This window comes from Hyperoodon ampullatus, assembly GCF_949752795.1.
Source record: "Hyperoodon ampullatus genome assembly, chromosome: 11".
Taxonomy (NCBI): Eukaryota; Metazoa; Chordata; class Mammalia; order Artiodactyla; family Ziphiidae; genus Hyperoodon; species Hyperoodon ampullatus.
In genome coordinates, this window is record NC_136924.1 from 27,260,872 (window position 1) to 27,284,690 (window position 23,819).

At 41.8% G+C, this 23,819-nt stretch overlaps 1 protein-coding gene across 1 annotated transcript in view; it reads right to left on the bottom strand.

Moving 5' to 3' along the window:
- The window catches only part of GLT8D2 (glycosyltransferase 8 domain containing 2), a gene marked incomplete at both ends in the record, with an annotated part of 30,752 nt that overhangs the window by 1,253 nt on the left and 5,680 nt on the right, over positions 1-23,819 (bottom strand). Inside the window, 7 exons of the mRNA XM_079714890.1 lie at positions 2,017-2,129; positions 4,827-4,993; positions 7,282-7,394; positions 8,030-8,114; positions 9,440-9,557; positions 12,607-12,778; positions 19,802-19,894. Of these exons, the coding sequence (XP_079571016.1) occupies positions 2,017-2,129; positions 4,827-4,993; positions 7,282-7,394; positions 8,030-8,114; positions 9,440-9,557; positions 12,607-12,778; positions 19,802-19,894 (861 nt within the window). The remainder of the gene's footprint in view (positions 1-2,016; positions 2,130-4,826; positions 4,994-7,281; positions 7,395-8,029; positions 8,115-9,439; positions 9,558-12,606; positions 12,779-19,801; positions 19,895-23,819) is intronic.

The window sequence follows — 23,819 nt, forward strand, 5'->3', positions numbered from 1 at the left end:
TTTTTTAAATATCCCTATCATGTTACATTTTCTTTCTAGGAAAGAGAATGTGGTGTTTTTAAAAAAACAACAAAGTCCATTGAGTCAAGAGAGGATGAATAGCTAGAATATTATTATTCTCGTTTAACGTATGATGTAAGAGGGAAAACCCCCCCCTCCAAACCTTTCTTTCATAAACATAGTTGTGCAGGGAGTTTCAGAAGAGGAGCTAGGTGTTTGGGCTGTAGTAGCATAATTGGAATAATTATCAACTTCCAAAGAATCTGTACAAGGAAATGCTCATCTGGGGGGCGGAGCCTTCACGTGGGAAGTCTCCAGGAAGTAGGACATTGTCTCACAGCCCCACGACTGAAGGACTCTGTAGGGGCTTGCAGTTTTGCTTGTAGCTAAATGAATTTCATAAATATTAAAAATCTTAAGCCTACCTGTTTAGACCCAAACTTAATACCCATTAGTGTTACACTGCTTTCTGCTTTCAACAAACTCTAAAACGGAATCATTTTTCAAATGATTTCTGCGTAGCTTTACTTTGCAGACCATCCCTGATTCTAAAACGTTCAGCAGAGATGTAGGCTCTGTTCTACAAGGAAAAATGACTTCTCTCCCTTGGGAAGATTCTGCTCCTTCCTACTTGTCAATAAGTTAGATGGTTCATAAAATGTAATTCTGAGTCTCTGTTCCAAGATCATAAACTGCTCTAACCCTATGGATCTAAGCTCCGCATAGCTGTTCCTACACAACATTTTAATAGCTATTCCACTTTGATGAGATTTTCTACACACTCAGCACATGGAGATGTTGATGTTTGACCTAACAGTGAACCCAACATTATTATAAAGCGAATCAGACAGAATATTAGTGTCCTTAATGTCCCCGTGTCACTCTTCTGTGCATACGGATGCTCAGAAAAATGGGGAGATTCTGGTGAGGCAGAAGCAAACCTACACAGCATCATTCAGAGGAGACAGTAACCCAACTTCCACAGTTTTGTCTGTCCTTCCTTTTACAAGGGAGAGTAGGGGACATATCACCTTGCAGGATTGTTCTGAGAGAAGTAATGTTCACGTCTATCCCTGGAGCCTAGCCCAGGGCTTGGCAGTGTATGGGCACCTGGTAAATATAAGTCCACAATCCATTGTCTCCAGTTCTAAAATAATCAATCCCCAAATGTCTGAAAACAAAAAGATTTTTAATAACTTCTTTGGCAGCAAAATCTATAACCCTCTCAGGGTACTGCATAATATAAGTGCATGCACAACATTACCTTTTAAAAATTCAAAACCTTTCTATATTTCTAAACAGATCTGGCCCAGTGGTTTTGGCTAATGGGTTGTAGCCATATGTTTGAATGAATGTGAATGTCTTCTGTGCCAGGCTCTGTCCTAAGCGGTTTACACATATTAGGTAATTTGTTCCTTGTAAAAACATAAGGTTCTATTAGCTTCCTTTTATAAGTGAAGAAACTATGGCACAGAGAGCTTGAGTAACTTGCCCAAGGTCATAGAAAATAGCAGAGTTGGGATTCCAGTCCGTACCCCAGAGCCTGTACTCCTGTAGTGAAGAGTGAATAAAAGACTTGAGGGACTCACATAGTGCACAGTCATTAAACAACTTCTTTTTAAAAGAGAAATTGCCGGCTATCTAAATTCATCATAAACTATTATGGTAATTCATTTGGTTTTGTCCACTATGGGCTACTGCAAGAGAGCAATAAAGGCATGTGAAAAAGTTCTGACAGTGCAAGTTCCATCGTAACAATAGTTCATGTTTAGCAAGCACATACTATATACTAAGCATGAGTCTAATTGCTTTTCCTGAATTCCTAGAAACACACCTCTCAGGTCATTTTTATCACCTGCATTTGCAGAATCTGAGGCTTAAGTAACGTGTCCAAGGTTACCTCCAAGGTCACCTGGAGGATTTGAATTGAGGAAGCTGGTGCAATAGCACACGCTCCTCACATTGGTGCTCATTGGGTCTATAAAATGCACATTGGTGTTCTTCTGAAATACTTACCCAGGTGCCTTATGTGCCACAGGGGGTTGATGGTGGAGTATTTCCCGTGAAACACAATCAGCATTGGGGAGGTGGCCACCCCTCCTCCCAGGGAGCTGCTGTACAGATTTTCCCTAAGAAACAGAATAGAAAAGCAACATTTGTCCTGGAGTCCCACAGACTCAGATGAAGTAGAATCTAATCTTTTTTTTTTTTTTTTTTTTGGCGGTACGCAGGCCTCTCACTGTTGTGGCCTCTCCCGTTGTGGAGCAACAGGCTCCGGACGCGCAGGCTCAGCGGCCATGGCTCACGGGCTTAGTTGCTCCGCGGCGTGTGGGATCTTCCCGGACCGGGGCACGAACCTGCATCCCCTGCATCAGCAGGCGGACTCTCAACCACTGCGCCACCAGGGAAGCCCGAATCTAATCATTTTAAAAGGTGTAAGACAGTTCCTCACTATATAATAAGTCTATGGTCTTTCATTTTTCTCCAACTTTTTATTCTGAAAATTGTTAAACCTACACAAAATTGTAAGACGAATACCATGAACTCCCATATACTTTACCTTGATTCACAAACTGTTAATATTTTGCCATTTTACTTCTCAGGCCTTTTTATGGCAAACTTCGAAGATCCCAAATTCTGATCCTACATTATTTAGAATGACTTTACTCACAAATTCAAGGTTATGATAATATAAAAATATCCAGATAAAAAAGATGGACAGGATATACAATGCCATGATAACAGTAGTCGTGTTATTTTTATTTTCCCTCTTAAAACTTCAATGATGAAAAATGATTTAAAAATTCAATCTTTATTTTACTTTACTTTTTTCTAGCTTTAAGTCAGTCAATGTATTATGCATATTTTAAAGTTGATCTAGGACTTCCCTGGTGGCGCAGTGGTTAAGAATCCGCCTGCCAATGCAGGGGACATGGGTTCGAGCCCTGTTCCCAGAAGATTCCACATGCTGCGGAGCAACTAAGCCCGTGCGCCACAACTATTGAGCCTGCACTCTAGAGCCCACGAGCCACAACTACTGAGCCCACGCACCACAACTACTGAAGCCCGCGCACCTAGAGCCCATGCTCCGCAACAAGAGAAGCCACCACAATGAGAAGCCCGCACACCACAACGAAGAGTAGCCCCCACTCGACGCAACTAGAGAAAAAGCCTACGCACAGCAACTAAGACCCAACACAGTCAAAAATAAATCTAAAAAAAATTCTAAAGTTGATACAAAAAATTCACTCTTTAAAAAGTTGACTTTACCAACAGGACTTAATAAATTTCATTGGGGGCTTAAACGGACGAAAGACCAAACACAGACATTGCTTTAGGAAATCAAGCTGGATTCATTTTTCTACAGGATCCTTAAGGAAGTTAGCGAAGTCGGGATACACAGCACATTTTCCAGGACAGATGGAAGGGCAAATTTCCACACCCTAAGATCCTGCAGTTATGGATTATAACGTCTAAGTGAATGAGGGTAATATCACTGTTCAGGAAACCCAACATTCTCAATCTTAACAGGCCAGAGGACGTCTGGGCATAAGCTAGTTGGACTATGTGCCTGAGATCATCAAACTTATTGTTATATAATATATAATATTATTACCAAGAGCAATTCAATACAGTACATTCAGTCATCTCCCTCAACCACTACAGGCCAACATGAGTTTAGTCCAGGTATGTTCCTGAACTCAGTACAGTGGGATCAGTACAAGGATCAACTGCTCTGATGTCTCCAGGAACCAGACTCACAGGGCCTTTGACTGGTTGTAGGCTTACCCCCTAACCCATACAGGTATAATACCTGTTCTCTCCCTTCCTTAAAATGTTGAAATATCTTCCTGAACCTGCCCTTCTGGAATTCTATCTTCTGTCTATGAATTTCAAACATGGCCTATAATGTTTTCCCCATCATACTTCTTTTGCTAATGATATTGCATTTAATTAATTTACAATTAAAAGGTAGTTTATATGAGTTCTTTGATAATTAAAATGTCTTATATTATCAATATGTATACAGATGAAGCTTGTAAATTGTCTTGTTCAACTCTTCTATAAGCTTTCTAATTTTTAGTCTTTATCATTTACTGAGAGAAGTATGTTAAAATTTCCAATTGGTATTGTGAATTTCTAAATTAGTTTTTGGAATTCTGTCAATGCATGGATTATAAATTTTAAGGCCGTGTCACTAAATGTTGTTAAGTGTCACTTTTAAAAAGTTGACTTTATAAAATAATTCTTAAAAATAAATCTATGTGGGGCTTCCCTGGTGGCGCAGTGGTTGAGAGTCCGCCTGCCGATGCAGGGGACGCGGGTTCGTGCCCCGGTCTGGGAAGATCCCACATGCCGCGGAGCGGCTGGGCCCGTGAGCCATGGCCGCTGAGCCTGCACGTCCAGAGCCTGTGCTCCGCAGCGGGAGAGGCCACAACAGTGAGAGGCCCGCGTACCGCAAAAAAATAATAATAATAATAATAACAATAATAAATCTATGTAAGAAGGAGAAACTTGACTAAGATAAATGATTTGCAGTCAAAAAGGTTCACTAGAGTTCTGGGAGAAGATTTAAAAATCACATTACTAAACAATTTATTAGAAAATGTTTGTATAATAAGGGATTGCACAGGATCTCATCTCCTATGACATATCGTTTGAGGACGGATTTTTCATCCTCTGCTCCCTTTTTTCTCAACAGTGCCTCTGTAAGAAAATCTGACCTCAGATGTCTGAAATATTTCTAACCCCTGAGCTATGCATAAAAAATTAATGGAATAATTTTACTCCCAAGCATGGAAAAAATGGTAGAGGGCCACACATACTCTACATTTTTTTGCATCCATTTCTCCAACTGTTTGGTGATACGCTGGTGCTTCCATTCCGTCATGTTGGCAACAATCACACCAGGATTGAAAGAGCAAGTGCTGGGGCTGATGCCAAGGTCTTTTATCGTCTTCTTCCGGTAGTCCAGATAGCCCATATACGTGTTCTATAAAGGAAGAGGACATGTGTGCTTTTGACCAAGGAATCTTTTGTTTCTGGAAAATAACCACTTTCTTGAGACCATCATGCAGCACCTGGGCTTCCTCCTGTGTCACTGGCCACTTCCTGGAGTCCTTTCCCAGTTTTCTCTTGTTTCCCCAACCTCTAAAAACTGAGTGCCCCTAGTCTCATGTCCAGCATCTGCTCCTTTCTGCAGCATCAACTCCCTAGACAGCCTCATCTTTTCTCACGGCTCTAAATCTCTCCGTGTAGACAGCCCGGACCTCTCCTCTGGATTTCCAGTTCTACTACATCTGCCAACTCTATTTGTCCTTGTGGGTGCTTAGTAAGGCAGCTCTCCTTACATCCCCAAACTGATCCCAATCCCATCCCAAGCCTGCTTTCCTACAACCTGCCCTACTTCAGTGTCCACTCCATCCTTCCAGGTAGACAGACACCTAAGGTCATTAGGTCATCCTAGACTCCTCCTCCTCATGCACTTTTCATCCAGATCTCAGCAAGTCCTGTCGGTCCCATCTTCCAAAATATATTCAGAAGCCAACCACTTATTTTGCTTTTTGACCGCGCCACGTGGTTTGCGGGATCTTAGTTCCCCGACAAGGGATCAAACCTGGGCCCTCAACAGTGAGAGCGTGGAGTCCTAACCATGGGACCACCAGGAAAGTCCCCAGAAGCCAACCACTTCTTACTGTCTCTACTACCTTCCTGGTCCAAACCATAATTACCACTCACTGGATTTCTGCCAGCTCCTCCCAACCTGGGTCCTGCTTCCACCCTTTTCAATCCCACTGTCTCAGTGTTACTCATCTGCTCAAAGCCCCTCCAGTGGCTTCCCCTCTCATTCAGAGTAAAACCCAGACTCCCTAAAATTCCTGCCATGCCCTCCACCATCTACCCCGCCCCCAATACCTGTCCAACTTCCATTATTCTCCCCCTTGACCCCTCTGCCACACTGACCTCCTTGTTCCTTTAATACACCAAACACACCCCTGCCTCAGGACCTTTGCATTTGCTGTTACCTCTTCTGAACTGTTTTTCCCCTAAATATCTATTAAGATAGTTGCCTCAGTTCTTTCAGGTGTAGGCTCAGCGACAGCATCTCAGTGGAGCCTTCCCTGATCACCCAACTTAAAATCCAACCCCACCTCCACCCTGATCCTCTGTTCAATATTTTACTTGCTTGCTGACCACCTCTTCCCACTAGAATGTAAGCTACCCAAAGGTGGAATTTTAGTTTTATTTGCTGTGTTACTAGCACCTAAAACAGTGTGAGACACATAGCAAGCACTCAACAGCTAGTTTTGAGTGAATGTAAAATGAGGAAGGACACACTATTTCACCCACCTCATGGGATGCTCAAAGACAACATGGATGTAATGGAACTATTTGAGCACTTTTCTATGTGCAGGCACTGTTCTAGGAACTTCACGCATATTACCTCATTAGTTGCATACGATAGCTTTACACGTATTAACTAATTTAACTCTCCCAATGACCCTACCAGAAAAGTATTGATACTATTATTACCTTTATTTAAGAAATGAGGGAGAAAACCACTGATTAAGTAACTTGCCCAAGGTCACAAAGCTACTAAGTGATGGAGCCAAGATTTTGACAGGCAGGTCTGGCCCCAGGGCCTAGGCCTTAAAGTGTGTCACAGCTTAAATGTCACACATATAAAATTATTTCCTGGAACTTTTTTTGAAGAACAGCATTCGATTCGTAAGAGCATCTTGTATCGTAAAGCCATTCTTTTGGTTTCGGTGTTACATCTGGGTTCGACTGTCTTCATTTCTACCAGGGTAAGGAGCTCTTTACCTTGGAACAAAATCAGTATTTTCCTCTACTGAAAGGAGTGGGGCGGGGAATAATGGTCAAAACTCTGAAAACAGAACCAAAGGTTCAGTGAGTCTCTTTTACAGAAAACACCACCTCTGCCATAGAATGTGGTTGCCAGTGACTTAGATAACAACCATCCTTTCTGGAGCATTGACTGGACACTTTGACATCATGTTATTTCATCACAACTCACAAAACCACAACCAAATAGATGTTATTGTTGCCATGTTTCAGGTAAGGAAAGCGGGACTTGCAGGGGTGAGTCACTTGCCCCGGAGTAGGTGGGAGCAGAGGTGGGATGTGAATGGGAAGCCCGGGCCCCCGGCTGTTTGCCGCCCAGCAGTCCCCCAATCTTCTCCAAGGTGAGGATGACACTCGTTCTGAAGTGCAGGGAGGAGAAGGGGCAAAGGGCGGATTCCCGAGACATGTGCCCACCTGCAGCCCCACAAGTCTGTGTATGTCCTGGGAGGAGGGCAAATCGCAGTCATCTGAGAAAGCTGCCGCGTGGCCCAGGGCCAAGGTGGTGTCGTACAGCTCTTGGATGTCCCCTGGATTCACAAACACCAGGAGTTACAATAGTATAGCACTCATTCTAGGGCTAGATAGAGCCTTTGAGCTTAAACAATCCCTGATTTTGCTGTGGGGGAAAAGTATGTGATCCATGGTTTCAAGTGGCTTGGCAATTTTCTTGATAAGAACAGGTCATATCAATTTAAAAAAGCCACTTGATAATAAGCTCAGATCAACACTGGTCCGATTTCTTTATTTCTGTTGCTGTGTACGTACCACGCCAATGCTCGTCTTATTTTGCACGCGGAAGAGAGAGAAGGTGACATTTAACACTAAAACTTAGCTCGCTTCTAAGAATGTTATCAGTGAGGTTTTATCCCCCTACATTTTAGGCGTGCAGAAAAAGGAAAGGCCACCTATTACAGACTTTTACAAGCTACTTATTACAGACTTTGACAATCAGAGAGTGGCTCTCAGAAAGTCAACTGGATTGTCCCAGAAAGTATCAACCCCTGTTTTCAAAGTATTCCCTGATTAACAACAACACTATACTCCCAAATTTAATAAGCAATCAAAATCACTGAGCCGCTAGATATTTCAGAAATGAAGAGAGACAGTCATTCTACTTATCAGTTGCTCTGTTTCCGAGTGTTCTTGGCATCGGTGAGCATACCTTGTACGATTATGTCATCATCCAAATAGATGACTTTCTCGTGTTGATGGATAAGCAGAGGGAGATAAAATCGAACAAAGTTCAGCTGTTAAAACAACAAAAGCAGTGATGGTGGGGAAGACACAGAAGGCCCAGTGACTAATAGGGGTGCTCGGGGGGGTCAGCTTTGACCATGGCCTCTGCTCAGCTCCAGACCTGGAGCAGAATAAAACAGAGGCTGCAAAGAGGCCTCACCTGAGCTTCTTGGTGCCCAGTTTACCTGGGCCCTGGGACTGAAACCAGCGCTGGTCAGCAGTTCTTCTAGATCCAAACCCCCCACTGCTGAGACTGTCACCGCTTTCATCTCTGTGAACTGATGCAGCGGGCGTCACAGAGGCTGTCAGTCTTTCTGGCCACAAACTGCCTGCCTTCCTCTACACTCAGTAATTTGACTACTGTCAACTAAAACAGCCTTAAACACACATGCACACACACACGTGCACACATACATGCAGCACATGTGTGTGCACACACACAGGCACACACACATAAACTCACATGTGCATGCGCACACACCCACATGCACACATACATACATGCACATGTGCGTGTGCATGTGGAGCTCATCTCACACGTCATCACATCACACACACAGGTTCACCCTCCTAGCTCCTTGAACCAGAAAAAAGCCAGAGAAGCATGGGATGAGGATGGGGGTCTTAACGTTTTAATAGCTACAATACCATATAATGCAAAGTGCCACCTCAGCTAGCACGCTTGATAATAAATATCTGGAATTGGGAAAAGATCTTATCATCAGAGGGCTTCGAATTTAGTTAATTTTCAAGGATGGATTTAAATAATAATCACCTGTAGAAGGTGGCTGCATTTTCTGTACACCTGCCATCAAAAACACCACTCTTTATGCAGAAGAGGGTCCCTTTTGTAAGAGCTCTTGCAGTAAAACACCTTAAGATTCCCAATGCCAGGAAGAAAGTTGGTGTCTCCTGAAAGTATGTCAATACTCTGAAGTATATAATCTATCTTGCTACCATTTTTCCTCAGCTGCTGGGATACTCTGAGCTAAGTGTAAGGTCCCGGCACGGTACACACAACTGCCTCTGGGCTGGGAATACTTTTTCTAGGCCTCACAATTCGGGCCCTCCCCGCCCCACAGGCATATTTACGCACATAAATGCATCCTGCATTTTCTTACTTCGTTTCTTCTTTCATAGCTTCATTATAGTTTATGTAAACCATTTTACATCCTTTCTGCAGTAGGTGGCTTTTGAATTATAAATAAGCAGAGTTTGGTGGACATCTAAAACTGTTAGGCTTCTAAAACATTCTGTGTGCATCCCAGTGGCTGATGCTCCATACCGAACAAGGTCTCACCGAGAACCATCCCCGACATGTGTGATCCCTACTCACAGGCTGGAGCAGCTCAGGCCTTGCGGAGTCTGGTCTGATCTTTCCTTTGAGTACCGTAGGGTTGAATTCCACGATTTTAAAGTTTATTTCTCTCAGTTTAGAATGTTCGATCCATTTTCTAAAGGGATGACAAAAACAAAAACAGAAAACAACCTCGAGCACACACCTCCAAACTTTCCTCAATTTGCCTATTGCCTCAATCTCTTGCCTCCATAGAAAGTTAAAAGTAAAATATGTGCAACCTTAGTAGAGTCTAGTCTATAAATCCTTCGGATTTTTTCCCCATCTGGTTTAGCTTTGAATCTTTTTTTTTCTTCATTCACATAACTTTCTGCAAAGGAAATGAAGCAAAATAGTAATAACCAAATATCTCCCCAGATCCACATAATCTCCACAGGAAACTAGAAGAACAAAAAGTGTTCCTTCTTTCTTATAAAGCAGCATCTGTGGTTGACGGTGCTCTCTTTTTTATTTTTTATTGTTTTGCGGTACGCGGGCCTCTCACTGTTGTGGCCTCTGCCGTTGCGGAGCACAGGCTCCGGACGTGCAGGCTCAGCGGCCATGGCTCACGGGCCCAGCCGCTCCGCGGCATGTGGGATCTTCCCGGACCGGGGCACGAACCTGCGTCCCCTGCATCGGCAGGCGGACTCTCAACCACTGCACCACCAGGGAAGCCCAACGGTGCTCTCTTTGCCATGGGTTAACAGCACTGTAAGGAAGCCCGGCCTTCTGAACCTGCTACTTTGACTGAATCGTGTTTACTCTGCTGTTTTGCCTCCAAGGATGATTTGAGTTTACCTTTGCCTCTCAATATTCTGTCCTTGCTCCCCACTTTCTCTTCCTTCTCCTCTCCACCCTCTCCGCTTATGTGTTCTCAGTCTCACAGAACTTGAAATACCTTGAACTTCCCTTCATCTCTGCTCTCTCCACTTTCTCCATCCTCCTTAGAAATAGTCACTGTTAACAGCTGGGGATCTTTCTGGGTCTTTTTCTTTACAGAAATACATATATGTACATGTACAAATTTACAGTTTGGGGGTTTTGATTTCATTGCTATAGACTGAATGCTGTGCCCCCCACAGATTTGTATGTTGAAACCTAATCCCCAGTGTGATGGTATTTGGAGGTGTGGATTGTAGGAGGTGATTAGGTCATGAGGATGAAGCCCTCATGAATGAGACTAGTGTCCCTTATAAAATACGTTCATCTTGGGCTTCCCTGGTGCCGCAGTGGTTGAGAGTCCGCCTGCCAATGCAGGGGACACGGGTTCGTGCCCCGGTCTGGGAAGATCCCACATGCCGCGGAGCGGCTGGGCCCGTGAGCCATGGCCACTGAGCCTGCGCGTCCGGAGCCTGTGCTCCGCAACGGCAGAGGCCACAACAGTGAGAGGCCCGCGTACCGCAAAAAAAAAAAAAAAAGACGTTCATCCCAGTGAACTCTCTTATTCCTTCTGCCATGTGAGAACACAGCAAGAAGGCAGCCTGCTATGAAGCACGAAATGAGCCCTTACCAGACATAGAATCTGCTGACACCTAGAACTTGGGCTTCCCAGGCTCCAGAACTTGAGAAGTAAATTTCTCTTGTTTTTAAGCCAAGCCATCCAGTCTGTGCATTCGGTTACAGCAGCTCAAACAGATTAAGACATTCATAAAGTGGGTCATACTATATGAGGTGTACTGCAACTGTATTTTCCACTTAGTAATATGTCTTGGAGATATTCTATGCCTTCTTTCTTTGTTAACAGCTGGATCATATTCCATAGTTCATTTAAATATTCTTTCACTGATGGACATTTAAGCACTTCACAATTTTTTTTACTACTTCACATAATGCCGAAATTAACATTACTGTACATATATTTTGGTCATATGTACTAGAATTTCCGCAGCACAGATTCCCAGCTGTTGAAATGGAATGGTGAGTCAAACTATATAAGCATATACCATTTTATTAGATATTGCCATACTGCCCTCCCAAAATTGCTTTACCAATTTATGAAGTGTACATTGTGTAAACAAGGAATAAGCATGTCCATTTTCCTGCACAGGATGGTGTTGTCCTATTTAGTTTTTACCATCCTGATGAGAGCAGTTACACGCCATTGTTTTAATTTGCGTTTCCCTATTAGTAACATGGAATGCCTTTTCGTGTTTGCTGGCCATTTATAGTGTTTTTTTCTGTGAATTGTCTGTACTCTGTGCTCATTTTTCTACTATATGCTCATCTTTTTGAATTTTTTTGGTAAGAATTCTTTATACATTTTGAATAGTAAACCATTGTCTATAATACATGCTGAAAATATCTTGCCTAATCTGTTGTGTGATCAGTTTCACTTAGTGTTTTTCACCAGTTAAAACTTTTTAAATATTAGCAGTCAAATCTGTCAGTTTTTTCCCTTGGGCTCAAGGAGTCACTCTCCATACCAAAATTATACAATTATCCCACAGTTTAGTAAGACATTTAGAATTTTATTTCCTGTTTATTTCTTTTAAATCCAACTCCAATTTATGTTTTAGTATGGTGTGTGATAGGAAAGAGACCACTTTGCAGTTTAAAATTATAATTAGTGATGATTCTGAGCCATATTAAATTATTATATTATATTAATAGTCTCTCAGGTTAAGAAAGCAGAGAAAAGAGAAACTTTTAGAAAGAAAGACTCATATAAACTGCTTAAGGATTGGGTTTCCTTCATTCATTAGATAATTCACTTCTGCAGAATGATGCATTGCCCTACCGGATTAATGAGGCTTTGCTAAAATTTCCTTAGCTAGGAACACGTTTGTCAGGCCATCAAGTAAACCTCAGGTCATTCCCTCATTAATTTGAAGGACATTTATCAAACCAAAGAAAGAAGGGAATCCATGTAAAGAAAGACAAGGACAATTAAAAGAAAGTAGAAAACTCCAAAGTCGGGCTTCCCTGGTGGCGCAGTGGTTGAGAGTCCGCCTGCCGATGCAGGGGACACAGGTTCGTGCCCCGGTCTGGGAAGATCCCACATGCCGCAGAGCGGCTAGGCCCGTGAGCCATGGCCGCTGAGCCTGCGCGTCTGGAGCCTGTGCTCCGCAACGGGAGAGGCCACAACAGTGAGAGGCCCGCGTACCGCAAAAAAACAAACAAACAAACAAACAAACAAAAACCTCCAAAGTCTGTAGTACACGGATTACCGTATTCTGGACAGAGTGTTCCGGAGTCCAACTACATAGAACAAAATGTTGGCATCAGTGTTGCTGTAGATGCTGTTGATGGCAGCCATAGCTGCACCCATCCTCCCTGCTGCTGCACAAATCACCACTGGAATCTCATCTTCCATATCCTCAGGAGTCTCAGAGTCATCATCTGGAAACATCAAAATCAGAGTCTTGGAACATGAAGGAATTTCACAGTCTGACTTGTCTTCCACACTCCAGGGGGAAGGATAGCATAGTGGGGAAGAGATTGCTGATAATAATCCAATATCCAGTGTCTCCTTCTTCTCTTAGAAATACAACATTGGAACTTTAGCTGGCACATAGCCAACTGCTAAGAATATTTTTCCAGACTCCCTTGCAGCTCTGTGTGATCAAGTGCTGACCAATGGGATGTTAGTGCCAGTATATGTGCAACACCTGAGTTTGCCTTTACAAGGAATATGCTTACCCTCCCCTTTTCTCTTCCCCCTTCCCTTTGCCTGGAATGTTGATATGATGATAGGAGTTAGAGCAGCCATCTTGGACCATGAGACGGAAGCTGCCTCTTGAGGACACCGAAACTATAAGATAGAAAGGATCCTGATCTGGATGACTATGGAACTGACACATCAGATTTTCACTTGAGAGAGAAAATAAACTTCTATTTTGCTTAAGTCACTATTATTTTGGAGCTCTCTTAAAGAAGCCAATCAGATAGCCTAACACATACACACAGTTGAAAAATATGTGAAGAACTGAAAAGCCTCATTTGATTCAACATTCTTCAACTCTTGTCTGAATTGGAATATTTACCTTGCCTACATTGCTATAAAATATACTGCTTGTGATCTTGCTTTCTGTTATCCACCCTCTTGTTGAGGGAGTCAAAAGTTGATGGCAAAAAAAGGAGATAAGTGAAAAAGTATGACTAATGCATAAGATGAATAATTGATTATTCTTCTGATCCTTGGCTATGATATAAAACACTAATGTCATAACATCATATTTCGGTACCACAACACAACTTTTAGGTATGAAGAATAATAATTATCAGTATGTAGACTATTCACTATCAAACAGATATCTGATTTTTACTTAAAGCTCTCTCTTTCTTTACAGATGTCTTTTTGCAAAATCTCTATTATTCAGACCCAGGGTAGTTTTAACTGATATTTAATCCAACAAACGTGTATGAAACTAACCACCAGATACTCTGCTTTGTATAATTTAAGAAATATTGAAAGGCCTCCCTCTTTATCTCCTACATCTCTTCTACCACCTTCCTCCGCAAGTGAAATTTCCACCACTACAATAATTTTTCACAGTATATTTGCTGGCATGAGATAATGCTCATAATATAATGTTAAGGGTCGGGGGGAGAGAACACAAAATCCTTTCCAGTATTTGATCCCAATTTGACACATGCATATTTGCAAATGGATCTATGTCTATTTATAGAATTATGAGTAATTTTAATTTCCTTATTTGTGTTTCTTGTACTTTCCACATTCTCCAAAGTAATTACAGGTTGCTTTTATAAAGAGAAGAAAAAATTTCTTAAGGGACTGTTCCTTTTGGACTAAACTGTCATCTTGGGGAGGTCCCCTAATCGTGTGGTATGTTGCCTAATCATATGGTACCTGCAGGCATCTAAGTGATCTGCCTAAATGAAAATTTGACTACGTTTCTTCATTGTTTAAAGTTCTCCCATGGTTGCTATAGGATAGAGCCACATTCCATTCCTGGCACACGTGGATCCAGTCCCTGTTCACTTCTCTAGCCTTGTCTACTTCTATTCCAGCGTTGCAAAAATACTAGCAGTTCCCTGAATACTGGCACCATGTTGTCCCTTATCTCAATGCCTTTTCACAGGCTGTTTCTGATGTCTGCAATATTATTTTCATCCCCTCCTGCATGTCTAACTATTACATATTCATTCCAAGTGCAGTATAGACATTGGAGCCCCCAGGAAGCCTTTAACAGCTCACTAACACAAATTAGTTCAGCCCTCACCCATGCTCACTCAGTCCTTGCTTGTGGGTGGATTTACCAGCTGCACTGCAATTTATTTGGTAGCATGTCTTTCCTTTCTCTCCTGTAACACTAGGAGCTCTGTGAAGGCTGGGACAGTATCTTGTTCACCTCTGTTTCCTCTTCAGCTAGCCCAGTGCTGGAACATGGTAGATTCTCAATACATTTTGGATGGTTGGCTGGCTGGCTGGCTGGGTGAATTCATTAGAAACCTCTATTTGAGCACTTACCACACTGCATGGGAAGAATCTATTCATGTGTATGTCTCCTATACTAGACTGTAAGCTCATTGTATTATCCCCACTGAGTCTGGCACCTAGCAAGCACTTAATGAAAGTTTGCTGAAATCAACTAAACAGATATGATGCATTGGCCTTAGAGAACAGGGCCCTAGAGGAAAAATTCATGGGTGACTCTTAGGGGCAAAGAAAGAGGGAAGGGTTGAAAATCTGGGGCAGTACCTGGCTGTCAGGCTCAGATAGAGCCCTTCATCAGGCTATGCGCAGAATGAGGTTTGGAGGAACACGTCCCCATGAAAGAAGAGCACCCCAAGAGAAGGTCAAACCCTGAGTTTACAGCTCTGCTGCAGACACATCACACCACCATACTGCTTAAGAGCCTCTGCCAGTCAGAGAATCTGGGAGCTAACCTAAGCCAAAAATACTGCTCTCTGCCTAGAAGTCTCCCCTGGACAGAATGATAGATGAAGGCACATTGGAGGAAGGGTGGGAAGATTTTTCACCTGTAATTCTTCACCAATGCCCCATCCTAGCAGATCTTTGGGAATCAGCCATTGTACTACTTGGAGCTGTTATACCAAATGCTGCCTGAGCCAGACCATTAAAAGGTTTGTTATGAGAAGCCATTTGGTGCCCATAAAAATCTCATATAATAATGGCATATGGACTAGAAATTTATTATATTGCTTTAGACCCTTCTCACAAGTAACTCTTATCAAACAGTGTCCATTTCTAGAAGAGGTGAAATGTCTGCACTCCCAGGGCCAAATCTCTGAATCCCATTTCAAATTAGAACTATTTTAGCCAAACATATAAACTTGCTGCACCCCAAATGGGCCAAGAGTGAATCGCCAGCATGCTGATTGCAAGGAAATTGTCAGGAGATTCCATGGAATGTCACTATCAGGAGATTACATAGAGTGGTACCATGTTTTTCTTCAGTACATGACTTCCCAGGGCCTCTGGACTTCACGTTATGACACTAGTTCTTTGAATTAATGTTTTAAAAGTTGTGAAGATTAATATGGAATAGGTGAGGTACAGAGGATTTTTAGGGCACTGAAACTATTCTGTATTCTATAAGGATAGATAAATATCCTTATAAATTTCTCAAAACCCATAAAATGTACAACACCAGGGGTGAACCCTAATGTAAACTATGGACACTGGTGGAAATTCCCTGGTGGTCTAGTGGTTAGAACTCCCTGCTTCCACTGCAGGGGACACGGGTTTGATTCCTGGTCAGGGAACTAAGATCCTGCATGCTGCGCAGCACGGCCAAAAAAAAAAAAATTAACTATGGACACTAGTGAAAATGATGTGTTAACATAGGTCCACGGATTGTAACACATGTACCACTCTGGTACAGGATGTTAATAGTGGGGGAGGCTGTGTGTGTGTGTGTGTGTGAGCATGTGCATGTGAGTGTGTGCGTGTGCACGTGTGTGTGCGTGCGTGCGTGCGTGTGTTTGTGGTGGAAAGGGGTATGGGGGAAATCTCTGTACCTTCTGCTCAGTTTTGCTGTGAAACTAAAACTGCTCTAAAAAATAAAGTCTATAAAATATTAACATGCACTTCTTGAAAAATTCCAGTCAAACAGAAGAGTATCCAAATGGTGATTGTTTTCTGCAGACCTCTCAGCCCACATTCCAAAGGTTACCAGTGTGGTATGTGCCTCTCAAACCCTTCTTAATGTACATACAAAAGCACATACTACATATTATATAAATATTACATGAAATTTGATGTATTATTTTAAAACCAAAATACCACCCTCCCCGCCCCAAAGGAGAATCATTTAAGAGTTCTTTGGACTTCATCTTCAAAAGTAGCCAAAGAATTCAAGTGACAGGGTATCCCAGAAAATCTTTTGCAGTTAGTGAAATTAGGGTATAACTAAGAACATTCAGAATACTACACACACAGATTAGGTGATCTTGGTATAGTCGTGGGACAGCAGTGATTATAAAATGAAAGTAACATGTGCATGCTCTACTGGGGGAGACTAAAGGGAAAGAGGTGTTCAGCCTAGAAAAACATTTCTCAGTGGATTTCCTACGAAGTCAATGTGTCTTGGGTTTAACTTTGAAGCAAACTAAAAAATTTTTAAACTGAAAAAAAACAAAAATGAAATCATACTTTTCATAGTCTTCTGTAACCTGTTTTTTCCACTTACATACCACGGACATCCATCTTTCCATGCCAACTATGTTCTTTTGAGTGGTATTTCGTAACACTGATTCTCTCTCTTTTTAAAAATTTTAACACTGTGTGGGATAAAAATGTGCTATTGGATCCATTCATGTGGCGAAAACACTTTATCATATATAAATATATAGCCAATTAGTCAGGATGTGCATTTCCTCACAGTTCTTTTAACAGCTATTATAAAAGCAACACATTTCTTTCCATGGAGAAAGGAATTTGCAATGCGATCAGCCGACTGAATGTGTTGGTTTATGGGCAGGAAGTAAAACATGAGGAGTAACAAGCTCAAAGTTCAGACAACATTTGACCTTGTATGACCTCCTCTCTCTTTGTCTCTCTCTCTCTCTCTCTCTCTCTCTCTCTCTCTCGACCTTTCTCAAAACAATTTATTGAGTCATTAGTTACATACTGCTATGGACTGAATTGCATACCCCTAAAATTCATATGTTGAAGCTCTAACCCCCAGTACCTCAGAATGTGACTGTATTTGGAGATAGGGCCTTTAAAGAGGCAGTTAGGTTAAATGAGGCCCACCCTTAATTCCATATGGCTAGCATCCTTATAAGAAGAGGAAAAGACACCAGGCCATGTGAGGACACAGAGAGAAGGCGTTCCTCTGCAGGACAAACCAGCCCTGCCGGCACCTTGATCTTGGACTTCCAGCCTCCAGAACTGTGAGAAAATTAATGTCTGTTGTTTAAGCTACCCAGTCTGTGGTATTTTGTTATGGCAGCCCAGGCAGACTAATATAGATTTCTTTAAATTTACCTACTGTAAGTACATAGTTCAATGATATTTAGTAAATTTATCCCATTTTAGAACATTTAGAATGTTCTAAAATTCCATTTTAGAACATTTTCATCACCAGAAAATTTCCCTTCAGCTGGGTTGCAGTCAAGCCACTCCCACTCCCAGCCCCAGGCAACCACTGATCTATTTTTCTGTCTCCATAGATTTGCCTTTCCTAGAAATTTCCTTTAAATGGAATCATACAACATATGGTGTTTTTGGTCTAGCTTCTTTCATTTAGTATGTGTGTGAGGTTTATTCATATTGTATCATGTATTAGTGGCTTGTTCCTTTTTATTGTTGAAAAGTACTCCATTGCATGGATATAACACATTTTATATATTCACTACTTGATTCACATGTGGATTGCTTCCAGTTTGGGGCTACTATCAATAATGCCCTATAAACATCTGCACACATATCTCTGTATGGAAATTATTCACTTTCCAGAGGCTCCTAATGTTCATCTAGACCTGATTATACATATTTTTAATTTTTTATGAATTTTAAATTAATTAATTAATTAATTAATTAATTTTTGGCTATGTTGGGTCTTTGTTGCTGCACGCGGGCTTTTCTCTGGTTGAGGTGAGCGGGGGCTACTCTTCCTTATGGTGGCGGGCTTCGCATTGTGGTGGCTTCTCTTGTTGCAGGGCACGGGCTCTAGGCACGTGGGCTCCGTAGTTGTGGCGCACAGGCTTAGTTGCTCCGCGGCATGTGGGATCTTCCCGGACCAGGGCTTGAACCCGTGTCCCCTGCATTGGCAGGTGGATTCTTAACCACTCGCCTCCAGGGAAGCCCTTATGAATTTTTTTATATTGAAAAAGTCAGCTTTGTGAGAGCAGGGACGTTATTTTGTTCCTTGTAGTGTGTCCAGTGCCTAAGCCTCTGGCTTAAAAAAAAAATTGTGAATATGAATGTATATAATGCACCAAAATATTAATTGTATTTGTCTTTGGCTGATACAGCTACAGGTAATATTTTTCCTTTGTATTTTCCATAAATGAGTATATTCATTTTGCTGATATAAAACAGTAAACTAATGAAAAATAAAACACTACTGGTGCTACTTAATTTTTGTGTGTTGGCTTTGTATGTTTGGAGAAGTGAGGTTCCATCCCATGCAATTCACCCCTGAAGAGGGAAACCGGGCTCCCCAGTGCAGCTGGAGGAGGACATATGGTCAATGCAGCGATTTTGCTCATAAGCGAAATTATTGAGAGACTCCAAAAGGATGGATGCAGAACAGGCCACTCAGAGTGAGGTCCGAAACCAACAGCCTCAGCATCAACTGGGAGTTCATCAGAAATGCAAATTCTCAGCCCCACCCCCAAACTACTGATTCAAAACCGGGGCCAGGACTGTGTTTGAACAAGCCCTCTGTGTGATTCTGATATGTGCTAAGTTTGAATAGTACTGATCATTCTAGAACACAACTGAAAATTTGGCCTTGGGTGGATATTCTAAAAGCAGGTACTTGGAAGCTGACTGAATTTTTGTTTCTCTCTGAACCCAGCTATTGGAAGGACTCAAACTGTGTTCTTAGGTATCTCATCTTGATGGACCACATGCCTGCCTGCCTGCTCCATTCTTCTTTTTTTAAATATATTTTTTCTTTGTGGTAAAATACGCAACATAAAATTTACCAACTTAACCATTTTCAAGTGTACAGTTCAGTGGTATTAAATACATTCACACTGTTGTACAATCATCACTGTCATCCATCCCCCTAACGCTTTTCATTTTGTAAAACTGAAACTCTATACCCATTAAACAATAAATCTCCTTTCCCCTCCCCCCACCCAGCCCCCCGCAGTCATCACTATGCTTTCTGTCTCTATGAATTTGGCTACTCTAAGTACCTCATGTTGGTGGAATCACAGAGTATTTGACTTTTTGTGACTGGCTTATGTCACTTTGCATACCTGTTTCGTTCCTGAGCACAGTCCCCCTATGAACTTTCTTATACAGAATCCCACAGATGGTCACAATCAAAAGGAACAGCAACACCTGGTTAACTGAAATAAAAACAGAAACATGTTCAAGTATAACCTATCAAACTGAAATTGTGGAATAAGTTTAGAATAGCCAGTGGGAACAGATGCTCTCTCTGACATACACAGGACTGGAGGCCTGGAACCTTCCTCTAAGCAGGTAGCACATGGAGTCAAGAGTTAATCTGTGATACTGCTGATACTCAAGGATACACAGATGTAGTTTAAGGACAGCCAGGGCTAAACCCAGGCAGTCTGATTGCAGAAGCTGTAACCTTGATGATTGCATGGTGCTGCCTCTGGAGCCACTTTCTGTGCAGGAATACTTTGTTTCAAATAATAGCCAACATTTATATAACACTTAGGATGAGCCAGTGCTTATTATGAACACATGTTCTTAGTCATTATAACAGCTGCTTCTCAGTTAGTTCTACCACTGGTCAAGGATGATGTACATAAAACTCTTGCCCTGAGTAAGAGGTTAGAAGATCCCAATACCTCTTCCCAGTCTAAGCCCCCAGGGCCATCCTTTCCAGAACAGTGATGCTTGCCCTTAGGATCTACTGAGAACTAGAATGGTGTTGGACAGTGTTTTCCTAAGTATGGAGCCATACACCACTGGTTGTACATGGGATGATTTAGGAGGCTTGTGTTCATAGCATTAAGTAACATTGAATCACAGTGAGAAATCAGTCCTAATTTCATATGCAGGCAGGTAACAAAAGCTACCCAGAACGGAATAACACTACTCTAACCATATATATTTGTACAATCACCTTCTTTTGAGACATAACTGTTACTCTACTTATAGTAAGGATATACACTTTCTATTACAAGATACACTTATAATTTTTTAAATGAGTCAATTTAAAGAAAATAGTAAGTCATGCACAGAACAGAAGGAACGCAGATGATGAAAAGTTGAGAAAGTGGTACACTGCCATATGCGGTACACAAATGCCTGCAGTTTAGTAAACATTGGTAGAAGGGGAAAGGGCTGGGATTTGAAGTCAGACTCAAATCTCATTTTACCACCTACTAGCTGTGTGGCCTTGGACAGGTTACTTAACCTCTCTGAGCCTCAGTCTGCTCATCTGCTAAATGGGGATTGTAATAATAACCATTACCTTGCAGGGGTGTTTTGAGAGCTACCAAAGGCAATGTAAGCCCAATAAAGACTTTAAAATTGTTTTGTATTATTATTTACTATTTTTGTGTGTCAAGATATTTATACTTATTTGCCTCATACTGATCTATTTTCTGGCCCCTAGGCCTTTGTCTTTACATTTGTAAAAGGAAGGAGCTGGACAATCTCCACGGATGCCTTCCAGAGCTATGTCCTAAGGCTCAATGGTTCTGCCTTGCTGACATCCATCTCCTCTCTGCCTTTCTGGGTTATCAGATTCAGCCAGAGACAACCAGATACTATACTCAGTTTAAAACAAAACTATAGAGAAACAGAAGACAAGGCACAAAGTTCTGTAGTTTATCGATACAACTGATTAACATTCACTTCCCACAGCCACTTTGAGGAAGCAGCCTAATGTCTACTATCATCTGACCCTTTTTTAGTATAAGTATGTCCCATGCAATATTGGGGATATACTTATACTAAAAAATTATTCATAGTTTATTAGAAATTCAAATCTAACTGGATATCTTGTCTTTTCATCTGCCACATTGGGCAACTCTATTCTGAGGGTAACTAACACAATTAGGTAATTATTTTCCCCTAGATTCACAAACAACTGGATATAAAATCAGAGGCAAGTCCAGGTTTTGATGGGGTCTGAAGATTACATAATTTGAAGTGAATCTTTAAGAATAAGAAATACGAAATTACAAACACTAAATTAGGCAGGCACATGAATACTTATTTCAAATGAGAAAACAAATAATATCTGCAACTTTTACGGAAACATCTGGCCCCTCTCATGAACAAAACACTCAACAACTTTCTACGGAAATCATCCTCATATGATGATGCCAACAAGTGTCTGTGGGAAAACTATCCATGAAAACCAAAGAAGATTAAAAAAAAGAAAATGAATAAGATTCAGCATCAAAACAGTCCTCCAAAATATCTATTTTTAATCATAATTTTTAAAAGTTTGTAATCTTACTTTTTCGTAACAAAGCCATGTGTGTTCATGTGGATAAAAACTGTGACCTGTGGATTAAAGAATAAAAATTATTTTTATAAGACAATCAACCCAAAAGTCATAATACAATGATTAAGGACTACATCTTTGACCATTTGCTATGTGGAAAATTTTGCAATCATTCTTAACTGTTCTGAATCTAGAATTTTGAACTAAATATTTCTTGAATTCAGCGCTCACCTCTTCAAATTGATTTCTCTGGCTGTACAAAATGTACAAAGGACTCCCAAAGCGTAATCTTTTACCTTCTCCAAAAACTGCCCTGTCAGCCCTCTGGGTTAGCAGATCAGATGGCACTAACTGGAAGAAATGTCACATAAGAAGTTTTCCTTGATGTAAAATATCAATCCTGTGCCTTTTTTTCCTGCTATCATATCTTCAGTAATCCCTTGTAAAAACAGAACCATCCTGAGAGGGGCACATTTTACACTCCATTCAATCATTCAGTAAATATTTATTGAGATCCTACTAAAAGCCCAGCACTGTGCTATGTACTGGGGATGCAGCAATGCACAAGTCAGTCTCAGTCCCTATCATCATGGAGCTGCTTTCAGTAGAGAAAACAGATATTAAAATGTAACAAGTAAAACAATTAGATTATGGTTAAGTGATACGAAGTAAAAAACAGAAGTGCTGGGATAAAGATGAATAGAGACTGGGAGGCCTCTTGGTGAGAAATCAGGAAACACCTCACTGAGGAGATGACATTTGATCAGAAGAAAGGGCAGGAGCCAGTGGGGAGAATGCAGAAGAGCATCCCAGGCAAAGGGAACAGCAAGTGCAAAGGCCCCGGGGCTGATGATTCTAAGTACCGCAAGAGGTTCAATGTGGCTGGAACAGAGTGGACTAAGGGAGAGACTGGCTAGAAGAGGCTGGAGACAAACTGTGGGGTCTGTAAAGGAATATGGATTTTATTTATTTATTTATTTATTGGCTGTGTTGCATCTTCATTGCTGCACGTGGGCTTTCTCTAGTTGCAGCGAGTGGGGGCTACTCTTTGTGTGGTGTGCGGGCTTCTCATTGCGGTGGCTTCCCTTGTTGTGGAGCACGGGCTCTAGGTGTGCAGGCTTTAGTAGTTGTGGCTTGCGGGCTCAGTAGTTGTGGCTCATGGGCTCTAGAGCACGCAGGCTTCAGTAGTTGTGGCGCGTGGCTCAGTATTTGTGGCTTGCAGGCTCTAGAGCACAGGCTCAGTAGTTGTGGCACACGGGCTTAGCTGCTCAGCGGCATGTGGGATCTTCCCGGACCAGGGATTGAACCTGTGTCCCCAGCATGGGCAGGCGGATTCTTAACCACGGCGCCACCAGAGAAATCCCTGGATTTTCTTTTAAATGCATGTAACCCCCTTCATCAGCCTTTGTCTTCCTTAAAGCCCTAAAGCAATGTTTTTCAAACATTCCCACAGAAATTCTGATGATAAAGGAGAGCGGACACTCCAAAGTCATCCCCAGTGAGTTCAAAATATCTTACAAGTTTCTTGTTTTACCTTTAAGTTCATGTAAACTGTACATAAATATAGGGGGAAAAAATAGTTCCTTCATTGTCGGAAGAGGTCCTCTCAGGGAGAAAACTCTTCTTTATGAAATCAAGGTCTTCTATACACAGATGTGATGGATAGGGGTGAGACAGGAGAAAGCTAACTGGGTCGAGTAAATGATGAGCTGGAATCCCCAGGTTTGGCAGCAGCCCAAGAAGAACAGCGTGTAAGGAGGAGAAAGATCGCAGGACAGGAGCTGCCAGTCGCCCAAGAGAATTTCTTTCCCTGTGCAGATGAGCCCTAGGGACTTTCA